The 19,501-nt window shown below is 42.0% G+C and overlaps 1 protein-coding gene across 2 annotated transcripts in view; it reads right to left on the minus strand.

Annotated features, from left to right (window-relative positions):
- The window catches only part of MAN1C1 (mannosidase alpha class 1C member 1), a 68,749-nt gene that overhangs the window by 37,115 nt on the left and 12,133 nt on the right, over nucleotides 1-19,501 (minus strand). The window contains exons 1-2 of one of the 2 annotated variants that reach the window (XM_027782077.2): nucleotides 15,083-15,252; nucleotides 8,606-8,702 (exon numbers count right to left, since the gene is read on the minus strand). In XM_027782077.2, coding sequence (XP_027637878.1) covers nucleotides 8,606-8,702 — 97 coding nt within the window. In that variant the 5' untranslated portion in view covers nucleotides 15,083-15,252. Of the gene's footprint in view, nucleotides 1-8,605; nucleotides 8,703-15,082; nucleotides 15,253-19,501 lie in introns of those variants that run through there. The other variant, XM_055798350.1, reaches the window with a different exon arrangement.

Raw genomic sequence — 19,501 nt, forward strand, 5'->3', positions numbered from 1 at the left:
ACTGTTCCTTTTATATTCTGTGATTACTCAGAAAGATGAATGAGAACTGCAGGTCTCCAAAAAGCCTCATGAAGATACCCCTTGGAGATGCACCAAAGTGATTCTGAGGGAAGGAAGTGCTACAAAAAGATACTTTCTGATGGCTCCGTTCCCTGCAAACCCCCAAAGCTACCTTAGTGACAGAGTACATCACAGTTACAATTTTGGATGTACACAGAAGTCAGGAAATTAAAAATGCTTGTTCCCACAGCAACCAGGATGCAGCCTGCCAAGAGAGAAGGAATGTTCTAGCCTAGTTGAAAGGTGTTAATTTTAATGCCTGAAGGCGACTTCCACTTCCAGATGCCTGAAGAAGGCCTCGGTGAAGTCAATGAAAACGCTCGGCTCTCACGTACAGGCAAAACTCGATCCTCAGTTTCTTTGTTCCTGAATTATCTGCTCTTGCTTGCAGAACACAACACAAATTTGACTTTGGAAATTAAGATGAAAGACAATCAAGGCTGCTGTGAGGACCATCACTGGGAATGCTGTGCTCTTGGACCACCCTACACTTTAGTACTCACATAATTTGTGCTTTCCCATCCTCCAGCTCTGTGAAGAAATGATAACCCTATGTAATCATGTATCCAGATAAAAGCACTGTGGCGGGAAATAGGCGTAACTTAGGTGTTCTTAATTGCATGTTTGTATCAGAGCAAGGATATTATGGGTATATTGAAATTCGTAGGGAAACAACCTCTGCCTTTAGAACTTTCTCTTGAAACATCTTCATTTTCCTGCACTGAGGTTTTTCTCCTTTTTTCTTTTGGGAGCTGCATATGAAGTATGTTAGGGTGCAGTAGATTTTTTGAGGATAAAATATCAAAAGAAGGATGAACAACTTTAGTAAGTCCAAAAAAAATCCTCCCTATTTTTCACAATGATGCCTCAAGCAAAGGCTAAGGGATTTTCTTGAACTTCCAAAAAATCCTCTCTAGAGACAAGAACAATCTTGAGAGGCTAAAAGAGAGTGTTTTTAAAAAGTTTAAAGGTCTTCAAATGACAAATGCCCACCACAATATTCTGAACACATAGATCCAACCTTGAAACCAGTGACAAATCTGTAAGTTGACATCCTATGGGATGACGTTACTCCTACTGATTAAGTGAGATGAGAGACTTCTCTCATCCCAAAAGGCAGCAGAAATAAAGAGAAAATACTGGAAACAAGTGCCTGGCAAAATTATAGAAAAGGAAATTCTGTAGCAGGAGCCATTTGAAATGTGATCTCCTAAAGGTGAATAGAAAAATGTCAAAGTCTAACACTAATCCAGATGAATATCCAATGAGATACATAATGAAGGTGGCAAGAAACTTAAGCAGTAGCACAAAAAGAGATACGATAAAGCAGTTAAGTTATAAATGTGAAATCTAGCACAGCAAAGCCAGTTCTGAACCTGCCTAATCTCTTCAGAAGTTTCAAGAGCGGAAAAGGAGTGAATTAAAACCCAAGAAGATCAGGTTTTTGCTACACAGTTTATAGCTACCCATCTCCTCTGAATAAACAAGGAAAAGCTAAATACAGAGGGGTAAAGGTAAGAAACCAGAAGTCTCAAGATATTTCCAACATCAAAAGGCATAGCTAACAGCACATTTAAAAAATATTCTTAACTTGCTCTGCTTTTTAATGTAGTTTCTGGTAGCGTATGTCTGCAAGTGGGTTTGCGCCTGCAGCTGAAACTACGTAAAGCATCTGACTGCATGTGGTGGCTAGAAATATATATATAACTGAAAGATATATTCTGACCAAAGCAGAGGTACCTGTGCAGTCGGGTATTCAGCTCTGTATATTCTGTGTTATTATCAAGTCGGCACAGAGGGGGGCCATTAAGATCCTTGGAGAGGATGCTGGATGTTAGTTCAAGCCAGTTGGAAGTGCCAAACCTCCAACTCAGCTTTCGCTGTGGAGTTGCCACCACCGCCTTCAGAATCCAGAGAAGAATCAGTGAGCAGTCCAACTACACCCACTCTCAGTTGGCTGCCTTTTAATCACACGCTCAATATCTCTGAAGATTAGACAATTATTTCCGCATAATTAGTGTCCAGAATGAGGCACAAACAACATCCCTAACGGGGTGATTTGGGGGGGTGGGGTGGGGGCCAGGAGAAAAAACTTAAAGCTCATTGTATTTTGAAATGCAGCCCCCAGAGTCTGAAAAAAGGGGAAAAAAACAGTTACAGCCTGGACTGCTCCCCTGTCTACATGGTAACAGGGCTGCTCGTGCGTGGCTTGCTTCCTCCACACCGCTGTACGTTCTGCTCCTCAGCATCCTGAAAAGAGGTCCCAAAAACCACTCTCTAGTCACAACATCTCAACACAATTTTCTTCCTTTTTCTGCTTTGATTTGCTACTTTAATGGCTGTTTTTCTAATTTTTTTTGTTGTTTCCTTCTCCTCCATTTTGCTGTGCAAAGCAGTTCTGACAAATCCCAAGACACTCTCGTACTTTTAGGCCTCATTAAACTCAAAACTCTGTTCAGGGTCAATGGAAAGTTCATGAAACCCATGAGGAAGCCTGAGATGATTAATGGCTTTTACACTGAGATAATGTGAAGTTTGCCCGGTTTCCTGCTAAAGACAGGCCCAGACCAAACCCTTGCTGTCCAATCTTTGCAGCTGTCCTTCGATCCAAAGGGCTGAATGCAGAGAGACACTGCAACGTGCATAAATGCTTCGCATCTTAGGCCAAGGCTGTTCCCCACTGAATTTTCCAAGTTTGTTTTTTGTTTTCCAAGATGTAAATCTCAGCTGAAGGGAGATGAAACCATTTGGTTCAAATAATTTTTTTTTTTTTCCAAGAACTGCTGCCACAATGGAGCTATCAGGTCTAGTTCAGCCTCAGAATAAAAGCTCTGACAAGCAAAGGTGTCTGAAGAAGGCCCCAGGCCACTATATGAGACATTAATAATTTTTTTTCTGTTTAAACTTTTTAAATGAGTATTTCAAGCTGACAAGTTACTACCTGTCAGCTGAGCCACTGTAATAAGCTTAAATCTCTCTGTGTGAGGTTTAGGGTTCAGTGGAGCCCTGATGATTGAGCTAATGCTTGAAACGGCACATTTAAAGGAATCACAGAATCATACAATCAGAGAATCATTTAGAAGCCACCGTTCTCAGCATGACCCAAGGTGAGAGCAGAGTGAGAACAGATCTCCTGCAGTATAAATGACAATCCTTGGTGTCTGGAAGGCATGATCTTTGGCACATGGAGAGCAGGGGAATAAAACCCCATAACAGGGATAAATGTCAGCTTTAACATGAATCATGCGACTGGTCTCCAATGAGTTTGATATTTGGGGGATATCCTGATTCACTGCTTCCTGCTGACAGGAAAGAAGTTTATTGCCACAGATTTCAGTGACAGCAAAAGCCAATGTCAACTCAAAATGTCCTTCCTGAAAACAATATTCAACTGGGTAACATTATACATAAAAAAAAAAGATGATGATGCCAGGGAGCAACATCTTCATTACAATATATTTTTCTCTTCAAAGAGCCCATGGAGCCAACAGTCTAATGTCATCTGCAATAGGCAGCAGGAATAATTCCGCATACAAATTCAGAGAGCAATTATTATTATTATTATTAATATTTTAATCACATAAAAAGACACTCCAAGGTTTTGTAATTTTGTGATCACAGGGAAACAGATTCATAGGCAGAACAGAAAAGCTGCACCAAGTGATTGCACAATTGGAGGTTACCATTTCTCTTCTGGTAGTTAGAATGTTGCTAAATTAGTATTTTCATCCAATTACCTTTCCCACGTTAAATGTTCATACATCAACTCCTGTTGCTTCTAATTGAGGTGGGCACATTTCCTGCTTGCTTCATGGTTTCCCTAGCTAAATCACTGATGAAGGAAGCAGGTATTTGGAAAATGTTTGGCTCAACAAGCAAGACTGGATGGCTGAAGGGACTAGCTGCAGGGTGTGGAGCCTTTTGTGTCCAGGGAGGCCCAGCACCTGAGGTGGCGGTCAAAGAGCACTCTAGCTGCTGTTAGAAGTTCCTGTGAAAGCAGCTGGGTGGTGTAAGCCCAGTGGAGAGATGTTACTTGGATCCCCATCCAGAACAGAGACTCGGCAGGTGATAGTGTCACAGTGCAGTGAGAAAGTCCACTAGGATTGCACTGCACCTGCCAGGGAGAAAAACACCTGAAGGTTTCTGAATCTCAGGACAATCAACTTGGTACGTTCTAGAGGCCTCTCTGTATATATTCATGTGGCCACTACTCTTCTGCCCCAGCCACTTCAAACCCTTTTTTTAATCCCGGAGAGCCAAAGCAGCACTATTTCCAGGCAACCGAGACCAATGACCTGCCTTCAAAACAAACTGTTAGGACAGTTCAGGCCAAAGTCTGAGCTGAGTACACAAACACAGCCTAAGCAGCCACTGATTTTTTCCAAGAACTGACACCCAGCCTGTGCAGATAGCCCTGTGTACTCTGTCACCAAGCAATCAAATGTGGAACAACGTGGAGGGTCCTACACGAGGACGAAGCCTAAATGCCTTACATCTTTTAGATCCAGCTGCTGTCAGATCTTTGCCATCCAGCTCTGGTGACCTGGTTGTGTCCTAGATGTGACAGTTGTCACATGGATTCACATCAGGTGAAGCTACTGAGCTTCACAACGATGCACAAATTCAGCATATGCTGAGAGAAGCAATGGCTGTGACAAGGCAATTCATAATTTTAGGTGTGATTTCAAGTGGGGAGAGAGGAAAAAAGGGGGGGAACCTAGTTAAAGGACTTCTATTTTTATACTAAAATTAATATACTAATGTGAAGTTAGGTGGTGAAAAAAGACTGTCTAACACCACAGCAAGGTTCCATATTTACTTGCTGTCACTGATTTCAGAGCAAATTGGCTCAGGTTATAAGTCAAAGAAGGATTCTTCTGCTGCCAGCACTGCACCCTTCAAGAGATATCTGAAAATCAGGCTTCTTACCTTATCATTGTTAAAAGACTGTGCAATCAAAATCTAACTGACAATTCAGCTGATGCATGAGCAGAAATAGATGCCAGCTCACTCTCCCATAGCTAGAGAAACTCTGTAAATCTAACAGGATTTTAAAAACATTTTGTCAGAAAAATAAGTGGCTATGACAGACCCAGGGAGCGGGCAGAATAATAATTCAGCTATCTAATGCTGGATATCACAGTGACAGGTGCATTTCAAGCGCTGCACTACATAATACGGTCGCCCTCTCCAGCAGCCTCGCTCCAAGGAATTCAACATGCTTTGCAAACATCCATTAATTTAATGCTCACAACACCAAAAATAGGAATGTTGAGATGCTGGCATAAAAAGGGTTAAAGTAACTAGATCAGCACTGGGAACAGAATACATACCTGTGGATCTCTAGCCTTCACCTTTAGCCACAAGCCCTATTGTGTAATTTTTCTCGAATAGTTCTCCTAAGCAAGCATGTTTGGGGCCTGATTCTAACAGTAGCCAGATACTCTGCAGGTCTTTCTTGAGTGAGATTAAGCACAGAGAGAAATTTTGCTGATAATTCTGAAAACTCCACAGCTGTGCAGTCACTCACATTGGAACCTTGTGGTGCAGGTTTTGTTCTAACAGAGATCATCCTTCCACACTAGCAGTATGCTTTGCCCATTTCCATGGCATAATTTCGAGGGAAATCATCACATATCTGAAATGGCTGCAAGTATAAAACATGTTTACCCGACTGGAGGGCATGGGATGGGATGTTTAGCATGGCACATCTTACCACAGGCATCACAGATGAATAAATAAATAATCACCAAAGAACCACAACTAGTGGGTTTAATGAAAGGGCTTTCAAGTTGCAATGATTATAAATGACAGAAATCAGAAGACTTCTGTACCATTAAGCTACATCCACAACATGGGAGAATCTTGATGAAATTGATGCCCTAGGAAGAGGATCTGGGCAGCATCAATCACAACTAGGAACCTAAGACTAAGTCACCGGATCAAAGCCCACGTGAGTGGGAACGCTGCCTTCCAGGGTATGCAGCAGCCTAGCATTTACTTGGGTAGTGGGTGAGTCTGAACTCTATATGAAGAAGTATGGGAACTGTACAGTTACTCTCCCAGATGCAAGCTGCCACCTTCCAAGGCAGAGGAGAAAGGAGATTAACTGGGGTGGAGATGCAAGAGCTTTTCTGCTTGTCATTTTCCTGCCATCTGGGCAGACACTGGGGAGGGATGCTAGCTCATTGCTGTTAAGAGAAGCAGAATGCTATGTAAGAGCAGAAGGTGAGTGTTTATTTTGTATTTCTACTTTGATTAGAGAGAATATTTGATAAAGAGCAGCTCCCCACTTCCTCCAGGGTGAAGCTGCTAAACTGAAGGCTAGGCTACAAGCAAGCACCACATCCACAACAGGAAAACGTATCACCCTTGAAGAACTTGATTGTTTCTCATGCACACAAAAATACTTGAGAATAGCCCTAAAGAGGTTCCTTCCCTCCTACATGGAAGCAGCTGCAGAAAATCTCAGCTTAATATTGACACCTCCAGCCTGGAGAGTACCCGATTTGCCTCCATTACATCTGTAGTTTGGAATAAGAAGACGCATGATGTGACCAGAGGGGGAATGGGCAACAATGAAGAAGGCAAACAGTGCCCTGTCCTAATTGCTGAAGTCTCCGAAGGCAAGAGGGATAGATGGCTGCAGCAATGGATTGCCTCATGCTTCTGTTCTTTACCAGCCACAGTTAAAAGGAGGAAAAGCCTATTAAGAGGCTGAAATGTACCATGTAGCTTCTTTTCTGCAATTGCCTGCAAATCCTTGGGCTCCAAAGCATTTTCCTTGAGAGTGCTCACAGGCACGCTACAAACAAGCACAAGTACTGCCAATTGTTTTAGCATGACAAATACATTTAAAAGCTTTCAGTATTTTTGTCTGTTCATAGGCACGCTCCTTGAGGAATTTTGACAAGCTTGCTAGAACGGAAAAGTTGCAAAGTGCTTAACTTAGTGCTGAAGTTAAGGCAGATTCTCAAGTAAGAAACCCGCGTATTCGTGGGTTGTTTGAAGATGAAGGCAAAGGACAAACCAACCCAAATCACTGCTCCCGACAAAGCGAGACTGGGCAAAAGCAGTGGCTGGTCACACACAGCTTGTGCTAGTTCAAGGCACACTGCCAAAACTGCTGGGTTATCCTCCAGATACCACAGCAATCGTCAATGCAGCTTCCATGCAACTCACAGTATTGCACAACCAGATGTGAGTTAACTCTCCTGGTACTTCTGCAGGAACTTAAGAGGCACATCTGAGGCAATAAAAGGACTTGATGGCGGCACCAGAAGCAGAACACCAAGGTTTCTCCCCGTGCTATGGCTAAATTAAAAGCCAGCCCTTCCTCTGCCATCATCATCAGGGCCACCTGCCCTTGCAGTCCAGAGGCCAAATGGGGCTGCTGCTCTTCAAGGTTCTGGCCACCCTAGAAGACATGTGATGCTATTTCCAGCTTTGAGCCTTCATTTTCACACACATCTAATAGCTCCCTAAAGCTAATGAGGCCAGCGTAGGAGGCTGTACTCAGTCTCCACACAAAGCAGTAGATCTTCACATTATAGTCTGAAAGATCACACCCATGTCATGAACCTGATGTAGGGGACTGGGGCACCTAGAGAGTTGCAGAAACAGGAATGGCAGCGTTTCTTCAAACTGTATTAGTCCAGTCCCTTTGCCCTGAGGAAATAAAGGCCACAGATAATTTGCCCACTAAATAAAACTCCGTTCTACCCTAATCTGGGACAGGGACTCTGGGAGATAATCTCTGCAAAAGAGACTCCCGTAGAAAGAAGCCAAGAGACCTCTGTACAAAAAGTATTCCCCCAAGGACGGGTGGGAAAGGGCTGCTAAAGCAGATTCTGCTGGCCTTCTCACCACGGCACAACCTGTGCAGGCAAGGCCAAGCCAGGGCAGAATGAGAAGAACAGTGAACCGCTTTGAGGGCAACTGAGGAAAAAGACAATTTATATCCCAAAAAGTCAAGTATCCCACCAGAATGAGTAGGGAAATGAACAGCACTGAAATTATGTAAGTGGCTCACAGGAAAAAAAAGGTGATCTGCTAAAAAGTGAAATTATACAAGCCAGTAAGCACATAGCATAAAGAGCCTTTAATATTGATTCACTTACTCAATATTTCATGGAATTCACATCTTGCTCAACAGTGGAGCAACGAGAGAAAATGCTCTGTTTGGTCAGGTCCTGATGTCTACAAGCTTAGACAAATAGCAGCATTGTCAGGTTTGGACTGACTTCATGTTTTAGTAAAGACACTGGTTTCAGCACTGTTCCCAGAGACGTCTGGTGCTAGATCTGTACAGAGGTGATACAGGCTGGGCATTGAGAAATGCTGTAGGAATGAGATTCCGAGCAATGGGATATGGATAGGTAGCCCCTAGGAGCTGTGCTGAAAGTCTTGCTTCGTAACAGTGGAAAGAGCAAAGAGGCCAAAGCTGTTACAGATACCTCACTGCATTGCAGAGAAAGGAACTGATGTGGACATGTGATCTTTAAAAAATTCAATGAAATTGCAGTAAAATTGATTCAGAACTCACCAAACATATTACCGATGTGGCCGTTCTTAGTTAGCGGTCGCAGTTCATTTTTCCCGAGTGCGTATTGTTTGTAGTTATCCCAAGCAAATTTCATCATCTGTAAAAAGAAAAATTGAATTAAAGCACTTAACAGAACTGAAACTTTTCTGAACATCAGGTCTGGGAACAAATGGGAGTTTCCCGTTCGCAGCTAAACCTGGCAACCAATGGCCTGTTAATTATAAAATCTTAATTCACACTGAATGCTCCTGGTGTGGAACTTGGGACTGGGACATTTCAGAAGTAAGTACCACAGTATCCAACACAGCGAGAGTCCACTTTTTCCCTGATCTGTGTGAACCAAGTACGAATTTTAGAAAGGTGTCTCCATCTCTGAATTTCTGACCTTTTTCACAGAGTATCAGTATTTCACAATGGTAATGAAAACGGGCTTAAAAATGTAAGGCCAAAGCTGATACGTCCCTAAGTATAGCGATGTTATGTTCCAGGTTTTCACATTTCTTTATGATAGTGAAAATGTAACTTGATCAAACTGCAAAACCATCTACTACGTGTCCACCTTGCAGCAGTTACACGCACAACTTTGGCAACGCAGCACCACGGAGGTACACAACGCACTTAACACTGTGGTGAGCAAAGGAAGAAATTGGTCTTTGTTTAAGGACTGCACAGAAGTTTTCTTTCTATTAATGAACAGAATACATTTATAAAGGAGAAAAGGGAAATCCATTGCATTTTGGTATCTTGCTATCCAAACTCAAACGTGCCCTCTTGAAAGAACACTGCAGATGGGCTGGGTGATTTCTGAGAAACACCCTCCAACTCAAACAATTCCTTTTGGGACATTTGAACTGTCCTGCCCAGGCTCAGCACATTAACCTTTCCCGGAGGACTGCAAGGCAGTGTGTTTGTGCAAGTTCCAAAACACACACACACACATATACACCAGCACAGCTTTTTCTGTCCTCCCGCCCCTTTGGCTCCAGCTGGCAGGAAAAATTAAACCTGCAAGTATCCTCTCTTCAGCTAGGAAAGACTAGGACTTGTCAGCTTCTAAAGAGTGCCTTAAATAAAGCTCCCTTTTATAATCCACACAGGCTGGCTCTGAGCAGTTTCAGCCCCAGCATCGGAGTGACCTGTACATTCTTTGATTCAATCCCTGGAAAAAAAGTCAGATAACAAAGGGAAAGAAGGCAGCTTCAGAGAATCAACAATATTCTCCACCGCCGCTCAACAAAGATAGAAGTCTTCTAAAACGCTTCACTCAAAACAAGACATTTCAGAGAAAATGACAGTTTAAAACAAATCATTCCTCCACAGAGTGCCCCCGTCTAGTGTCTGCAACAGCATTTACAGCTCTATTTTGGGATCAGAATATGCAGGTTACTTTGGTCTGAAATTCCTACTGTTATTTCAGTTCTTACTTTTGTCCTTCCCTCCAGCTGTGCGTTTCACAAACCTAACATTGCAAGCCTCTGGCACTATCCTCCTTAATTAGCACACATACACAAAAAGCCACATCACCAGATTTCCCCCCCTCCCCTTTTTAAACATCAAGCTTCCAAAGTAAAGTTTCACCAAGCTAGAGAATAAACATTTACTGAACTGATTGACAACATTCAGACTCCAACACCACCAGAAGAAGGAACGTTGGACAAACAAATAAAGTCAACTTGGGTTTTAAAAACTCAGTGTGGGATCCATTAGTCACTGGAGCACTCTGCTCCGAGAAAACTAAATAATGACCGAGGTGGGGGGGGAAGAAGAAGAAACCCTTCACAAAATTCAGTCAAACATGCCTCAGTCATATGACTCAGGGTGTTCATTTCATTTTTGCTAAGTCTCTGGGGTTTTGTAAGCGGCAGCATTATTCTAAATGGGAAATTCTCATACTGCTTTAACGTAACAGGGCAAATCTTTGAGGAACTCTACACTCTCTCTGATGGTACCGAGAAAATGCTTTTATGTCTCAGAGCTTGATCCTGAAGTTTACTGCATGAAAGATGCTGTTTCCATAAAGCCAGCTTTCCCACAGTGAGCCACAGGGCTTGTGCACCGAAAAGGAAACAGCTAAGCGATCTGCTTGGTTCACTTCTCTTCTAAATCAGAGCTGAGGAAGGAGGACCCACCCTTCTGGCACATAGGGAGCCTAGACATGGAGAGGATGTGGAAATTTTTTTGTTGCACAAAACTCCTAACGCTGTAATTCTGAATCCGCCTCATTTTAAGCTGAGTATGAAATTTGAAGTTATTTCCTTCCCTCAACCTTTTTAACCCCTCCATTCCAGAAGGTCTGAAGTTTCTTCTTCAAAGCACGTGAGAAACCAAGGCACCTCCACCACACTGGTGCAGATGGCTCTCTGGGATCCAGAGCTCACTGACACTCCATCACAGGCAAGAAAACTACCCCATGCTTCCCTTCAACTGCCATTTATCCAAGGGAGATCTCCTTCTTTCCTTCTCTCTTCTCACACAGGGAGGGACTGCATGAGGCCTGCTGACAGACTCTCCAAAGTGACTCACAAGTGCTATTTGAATAAATACATCTATTCTTAATTTGCCTCTTCAAGCATTTAAGCTGCATTTGTCACGGTGTTGCAAAAAGTTCCACTACAAAATGATTTCTTGAGCTGTGTTGGCTGCAGTGTCTTAAAACTCTCCTTCTCTGTTCTGTCCTGAGCCGATAATCAGGCAGACAGAGGATGGATGAGATTGGATACGCTGCCTCGTCATACTAAAGCGTTGTCAGTTTTCCTTTACATGAACAAAATTTTGCTCACTGCTTTTAAACCCTGTATATTTGGGAGGCAAGATGCATAATGAGGTACCCTTTCATTTTCCAAGATCAAGCTTTCCTCCCTTAATGACGGGTCCAAAAGCAGCAACTGGAAAAGTTTAAAAGCCAAAAGCATCTGTGCCATTCTGCCCATTCTGGCTTTCTGCAGCTGTCTTCCAATCCAAATTTAGCAGTTCAACTTCTAAACCACTAAAGAGATTCATCAAGTTTCTAAAAGTGGGGACTCCACATTTATATCCCGTACGGAGGACTGAAATGGAGCTTTCAGAAACTTCCTCTGACAGAGGTTCCAAATACCAGGCTGAAATGGAAGGGGATGGAGCAGAGAGGTGCAAAATGGAAATTTGCATAGCGAGGAGTTTTAAGTCAGCTTTCTGATGAGACGCCAAGGTTAGAAGTGAATATTTTATGCCATTCTAGTCATGACAGATCACAATACGTCAGCATTAACATTATGCCACTTTAGATTTGAAAAATGGCACCAGAACCACAAAAATTATGGAAATAGATCCATAATTTTAGATTTTGTTCTTACTAGTGTGCCATCTGCCATCTAATAGCCAATTATCTATTTGGCCCTGAAATTCTAATCACCCTGGCTTTCAGCTGATTTATAGGAAAGACTTCCAAATTTATAATTGAATTTGTCAGATTGCTCTTTCTTTTCTATAATCTGTAAGTCACTTCTTACTTTCAAGAGTTTCAGCTACCCAGCTAGATGATTATTTATTAAAATCAACTACAAGTAACTAAACTGAGTTCTGAAAACACGCACTATCGGTTTCATCATTTAGGCCATTACCTTTTCTTGTGCTCTGCTCCATCCAAATCCAAAAAAAGACCTTGCTCTCAAGCCCGTATATATTTCAGATGGGCAGCAGCCTGCAGCCACTCAGAGCCAGGCACTAAGAGCAAAATCCCGCACAAAGCTATTTGCTGGTTCAGGGTCTTCAACTATGCCTTTGCAGGTTCACAACGCTGTGGTATTTAGATTGTAAAAAAGTGATGTAGAACAAGGCTAGGTTAAAACTGCTTTCAGTGCATTTTTTTTTTTTATTTAATGTACAGAAAGATTTTTATTTAGAAGTCAGCTTTATAAATAATCTCCTTTAAAATACTGGGCCAAACACTAAGTGCTTGTGTCCCCTCTAATACTGCAGCAGGAAATCCTACAAGTATTTAATGTTTTCACTGATGCCCCAAGCTTCTCCATCTGCTCAACGTGACCTGTGCATCACAACAGCCCCTGCACCACTACCACGCCTTTGCCCGTTCTCTCATTTCCATTTGCTCTTGTCATGTTTCAACTCAACAAGAATTTCTACGTTTTCCAAGATCAAATACGCCAAACCACACAATAAAAATCACCACTCCAGACTGAGTAAATAAAAGCCACAAGAAAGTTGGTAACACTCACCCTCTGCACATCCTACGTGACACACTACAGGAGGGCACCACTGCTCCTCGCTCTGGTGGTGCTTTTTGGATGCCACCCAGGCTGTAACACCGGCGGCATCAAACAGCTGGGATTTACAATTTCTGTCCACAGGTACTACAGTCTTGATTTTTGGAGTGCTGCCACTTTACTGATTTTCAGGGAACCTGAGGTTACGGACAAATCAGACTCCAGAGGAAAGGCAGTCAGGAAGAATTAAGGAAAAAAAAATGCATTTAACGAATTCTGTGATCCAGGAAACGCAGAAACAGGGTTCAGGATAAAAAATGGACCAAGGAAGTGTTTTCATTCTGAAGAGATGCGCAAATCTGATGTTCTTCAACATAGGTAATAACTAAACCACTGAAATTCCCTGGATTTATGTACTTGCAAAAGGCAGAGAGTTGAGAGAAAAAAAAGAAAAAGAAAAAAGAAAAAAAAAAATCCCCCACACTATCATTTGCCCTCCTTTTGTTACCAGGGAAGATTTCAAAATGCAGAGCATTCCCAAACAGCTATTTGATTAGTTTTATCCATCTAGGCTGGGATAATTAGTAAATGCTTAAAAGATGAAATCTAAATATACCAACCAATCAGCCCCTTTCAAGAACTTCCAAGGAACATCACACATAGCCATTATCTTCAGAAGATAACCATTTCTGTGGCTTTTTAGCCTCCTTTCTTCAACTCCCCTTCAGATATTTAACTATTGAACTATCTAAGAAACTCCAGGATTGGGTTAAAAAAAAAAAAAAAAAAAGGTGATGAGTGGGTGTAATTTTTATGATTTTTTTCCCTGTTGTATTTCTTACTTGGTTTTTCCCACCACGAATTACCAGACAGGTTTCTCTTCCTTTCTCTACAGTTGGAGGAAGATTACTTGTCATACCAGTTGCAAAACCAGGACCTGTTCTTTCCCATCTCTGACCTTCTTGCTACCCCAAAATAGCCCTGTTCTAGTTTGGATTTTTAACCTGCAATATAATGCCATATATTTTCCCCAGCTGTGTAAAAAATCATTTGCCAGATGACAAGATGCACAGAAGAAGAGGAACCAACTGTCAGTCTTAAAGACAGAAGAAAAAGCCTGCCTGTAACACAACAGGATAAGCCATTTATATTTGGAATAATGGGTGGTATTTTTTCCTAATCAGACTTGCATACACTTGTATAAGTCAGGATTAACTGCGGGAAAGGTAATGAAATAGTACCGTGTTTATTATCTGTTGCTGGTTTTAATATTGTCACATAGAGACATAAATATCCATACAAACACCATGGCAGAATGTTATAAAAAGGCTAGAATTTATTTGAAAAACTTGAGTATAAAAGGAGCAACTTCTCAGGCTACATTTTTGGGACACTGTCCTTAGGAATGTTTAACGTAATGGCAAAATAATAACAAAAAACCTGCGTGTTAACTCCAGTTGATTGAAAGGTTCCATTTAGGCGGACACCAATATCCACAAGCTTTCACTCCATGGGTTTAAAAGCCTGTAACTTGCAGAACAGACAGTGCTTCAGTACATGAAAGACGTTACCAAGCAACCCACAGAAACGGACACCGACATTGATAATCCATTCTAAAGTAATTACATTTTATAATTAAAGATTACAGTAAATCCAATAGATCCCAACAGCAACTTGAGCAATTTAGAGACACACTAGCTAACCTGCTTGCTTTCTAGCATCCATGTTAGCTTCCGCCTTTGAATAAAACATTAGAGCGAATTGCAGAGATTTTCATTTAACAGGCCTTCAAACAACAGCTAACCATTACGGAGTCTCACCTTGGTAAGCGTTAATCTAACGTCCCCTCATTTCTATAACTTTTAAATAAAGTATCATTCTTTTAACTGATGGTAAAGGGGCGATTGCATGTAAAACCTGAGCCCATTACTACCAAATGAAAGACCTGGCAAACCCAAGGGAAGACAATCTCACCGAGGTATTTCCCCTCTGCTTTCCATTCCCGACCCTTCTCACACATCCCGTGGGCAAGTCCCACCACCACGTACCTCACCTTACCCCTCCACAACACAGACCTCATCCTTTTCTTCTAAGAGCACTAGGCATAACCAAGAGAAATAACTAATGTGTATTATTGAACAGCGTGGGACTGGGTTCACTCGGTGAATTTGTGCTCAATATTATTTCGCCCATCGATCTTGAGGAGCCGGGATCATTTTGCAGGAGAAGGCAGCGGCAGATTCAGTGTCAAAACTCAACACCTGTCTGCATGTACCTGGCATCACTGATGATGATATGGCAGCAAAACGTGCGTGGACCTGGGCAAAGTCCCTAACTCAGGAGAGTATAAAATTCTCTGCTGCAGCTGCACCATCACAGTAACAGACCTCTCAGTCAAAGGGTGCTGTGTGCAAGCGAGCACTGGGATTATGCACAACTGTACCAGGGCAGGAGGTTGAGCAGCCTCCCAGATAACACAAAACTGATTGCTGTCACAAACCCACTTCCTCAAAAGCAAATTTCTGCAAATACACCCTTTGGAATGACGCCCAAAGTTCAGGAAAGCCTCAGGTCTTTGGCAGCTGCCTTTGCCACGGTTCTACTCAATGTTTCCTTAAACCCAAGATAAAGGTTTGTTTTTCCAAAGCACCAGCCTGAGTACACAACCCCTCCCATGTGCTCCAGCTTTTTCTAACGGATTTTAACACAAAATTTCAAACCTTGTCAGCCCACTGACTGTAAATACATCAGGTGATTGTTTAGTGTTAGAAGATAGATAGATACTGTGAATTACTTGCTACATGGCGCTTTATCTAGAAGTAAATATAATGGTAATTCAAGCAACAGGCAAGTGGGCCTTAGCTTCAGTATTTCTGGCAGTCTTGTTTTCAAACTTGCATGGGTGGTTTTTTATCACATCAGTTACTATCACAGCTCGTTCTCTCCCGCACAATAGCCAAAGACACAGCAGACCATTGCTCAAAACCTGATATCCATCACTGGAAGTAATGGAGGAATTCTTTATGAAGTTAGAAGAAATCACCTTCCGCCAAGTTGCAATACAAAAAAAAAAAAAAAAAAGGTTCAAACTTCTGCTTGCTGTTCCCAGACAGGCAGTCCAGCTGAGTAAAGGAGAGCTATTCAGCTCAGATCTGCAGAGGTAAGCACTCTCTCCCTACCACAATCAGGAAAAAAGCAGGACTAGAAGCCCGATTTGCACTCGGGGAACACAAAAAACCCCCAGCACAGAGCAGTCCAAGGTCGTTAGTGTTAGTGACAAGGACAGAAATAGAACTCCAGAGTCTCCCTGCCTCACAGCCCCTGCTAGGAAAGCTGAATGGGAGAAAGAACAGCTCAAAACACAATTAAACTAACTCCTAATTAAATTCCTAATGCAACTAGATTTAACCATGTTGGGGGGGGGGGAATTAAAAAAAATCCTTCGATAGGACTATCTCAGGCATTAAGACCCAGCTGGATCCAGCTGCATCTAAATCAGGAAACATGTCAGCAAGAGCAGTTGATTTTGCAGTTAGTTCCTTAATGAGATGCTAGACTGTGAGAGGACGACAATGGTTTGAGAACAAATTTGCAAGTCTAGACCAAAGCACAGGGTGATTTAGTAGAGAGATGAGCAAAGCTGTAGTCTCGTCTCCTTTGCTTCCGAGAATCAAAGCTTGTGGAAAATTCTAATAAAAATAACAAGGTATTTGTGTTCTTGACCACCCTAATGCTGTCAGCTTTGTGTTCCCTCCAAGCCCCTATAACTGATGAAACACACGATATTCCAGAGCATGACCAAAGCTGATGCTGTACAACAAGGCCTGCAATAAAAACGATGAAGATTCTGTTTGTCCTAAGCTTGTTACATCTAACTGCTATTCAAGCACTTGCTGTCATGAGGTTTAGAGAACTGGCACAAAAAGGCAATCCACGATGTCCAGAGGAACTGACCCTATTAAATTTGAGGGATGATTTCTTCCATAGATGGATACTCAAAAGGTAATTTGGCATGCTGTGAAAAAATTGGGGTCAATGTCAAAGAGCAAATCTAACTATAGCTTGTGTGATACAGATGAAAGTGAAGATGTTGTGCCAGCAAACATACAGAAAGCAAATAGTGAGATACAGGAAAGATTAAAAATTGAAGAGAGGACACTTCAAGAAAGATGAGCTTAAAACCATAGTAATAATTCTGATCTCCCTTGTATTTACCACAGAATGCAGAAGTAGCTCTTTCAGTAGCATCTGTAAGTATGAGGAAATCAGAAAAGAAATGTAAGGTCCCTATACAACACTGGGTTGGTTTTTTTTTATTACTGTGCAGAATTTGAACTCAGCCCTCGTTTACCACTTCCACGTGTTCATATTTCCCCCAAAACAGATCTCTTAGAAGGAAGTGTAACTTGTGAGAATATATCTGTAGCACTTAAAAGTGCTTTCAAAGTAGAAGATGGCAGAATATGTTCAAGTAACAATGGAAGACAGGAAATCCATCTCTTTTTGTAAAACATTGGAATATTAGATAATTATTATAATAATAGATACTCAGAAGTATTAAAATATACCTATGAAATACATCACACTGTGCTATATTTTAGCATGATGCTAGCTAGTTTCACATATTATTGTATGTGCTGCACTTTAGAAGTGAAAAGGTACCATATATCCAAATACATATATACAGATTTTCATGCACAAAGGGGCATATCAAGCAAATATTTTCCCCAACACTACTGCGATGTCACAAATCATTACCTTTACATACTAACGTAATGGTTCACTTCACAAGATTACTTTTGCTAACAAAGTTGCATATTAGGAGATGTCAGTCAAACACGCAACAATTTTTTCTACAGCTACTGCCAGGGGTTGCCTGCACAAAGGACGGCAGGCGGACCCAGAGAGCAAGCAATACACTTTGTGTGACACTATTATTTGGATTTTTCAAGTCCTTTTAAGTCTAGGTTGGACAATCTGGTAATGGCTTTTCTTAGTGACTACTATTTCATCCCAGCATGCTTTGAGGAAAGAAAGCGGAAAAAAATTACTTGCCTAGTAATTGTGCTTCTTCAAATGTCACCTCAGAGTCCCCCTCCTGAGCTTTGTGCCTGCAGCATAAATCATGCAGGAAATTCCCCTAGCTCTTAAGATTTTGGGCACTGTGACACACCTATAGGCTGCCTTGAGGGCTCTTCCATTTCAACTACATCCCTTCAAGCATGTACCGCACAGTCTTCACAAATCCCTAACTACACACAGACTACAAATTCTCCTTAAAAGTGACCAACATTCCAGGTGAGTGATGTACAACAATCAAACACCCAGGCCAGAATCCATCAGCTCCTCGCCATAGTATTCTCCTGGTAAAAGGGAAGGGGGATGGAAACACAAACACTAAGCAAGATTGTTTTTCCAGACCTGCATTATGACAAGGTAAGTCATTTTCTCTTTCCCTGAAGATACCATCTGCACAGGATTCTCATTTCTGGAGAGCCAGAGCCCAGGGGGATGCTCTAAAAGAAGCTGTAGTGATAACTAACCAAAAATGGGTTGACTGCAAGGCAAAAAAAAAAAAAAAGCGTGGGGACGTTTTTCTTTTCTTTTTCAAAGAAAGTAATGAAAAGAAAAAAAGTCTCTAGAACATATTAGGCCTACCTGTTTGATAGCCTGTGGGACAGACATCAAACAGATCAATTACGAAAAGAAACAAAACAGAGAAGATATGAGGCTTTGTACTCCTCAGCCTTGGATGTGGGACCATGGCAGGAATACTCTGTGGGTATGGAAGTGAACGACTAAACAGGGACCAGAGCCTCTGTCTGTAAATCTGCCACAGCACCATCCTGCGACAAGTAAATAAAACCTCCCTTGCCCAGAGCAGAAATCCTGACAGTCACCATGAAGCACCATCATGGAAATTATGATGTACCAGAAGGCTGGGGTTCTGTAAAGTTCTGAATCCAGCAGCCCAAGCTGGACAGCTGAAGAACTCTAGTTCAACCAAAGAAACACCTCCAAAGCATTTTCAGACATAAAAAGTGAAGACCACCCTTACAATCAGCCAGATCCTCCTCTCCTGGGAAGAAGAGATTTCTCAGGACACCGCAAAATCCTCTGGAACATGAGTGACTTGGAGCTGCTAAGTCAGTCTGGGGAGCCAGGTGGATAGACTTGAACGCTTCATACCATGGCTTGAGGTACAACCTTGGCTAATGACAACCTAAACAGATCGAACAGGGCTCTGTTAGGCCCTTAAACCTGGAAAAAGGAATCACAGCTCTGAATATGTACGATACAAAAGGAGTCCTTTTCTTTGGAAGAAAAACTTAGCACAGTCACAGGTTCCCTCAGTGACTCAATACACACGTCTAACTTGTTCCATTTCAGGACCACACATCTGATCTGCCTCTTTCTTCCCAGCACCAGCAAACTGTGAATTGCTTTTGACACATGGATGGCTCAAGGGCCCAAAAAGCAGTCATAAGCAGATGGGATGACTGAAGGAAGGAAAGAAAGAAAAAAAATGTAAATACAGGCCAAGTGTTACCCTGCATCGCTCCTGTTTTGCACTGTGAGAACGGACTTAGGGAACAGAATAAACATCTGTTTGGAAGCTGTCTTTGTCTCAGTCCAAATGCTGGAACAGGAGAAAAGAGGGAAGCTGAGAACTGCCAGTACACCTTGTGCTTTA

Source organism: Falco peregrinus, chromosome 3 (genome assembly GCF_023634155.1).
Source record: "Falco peregrinus isolate bFalPer1 chromosome 3, bFalPer1.pri, whole genome shotgun sequence".
In the NCBI taxonomy this organism is placed as follows: Eukaryota; Metazoa; Chordata; class Aves; order Falconiformes; family Falconidae; genus Falco; species Falco peregrinus.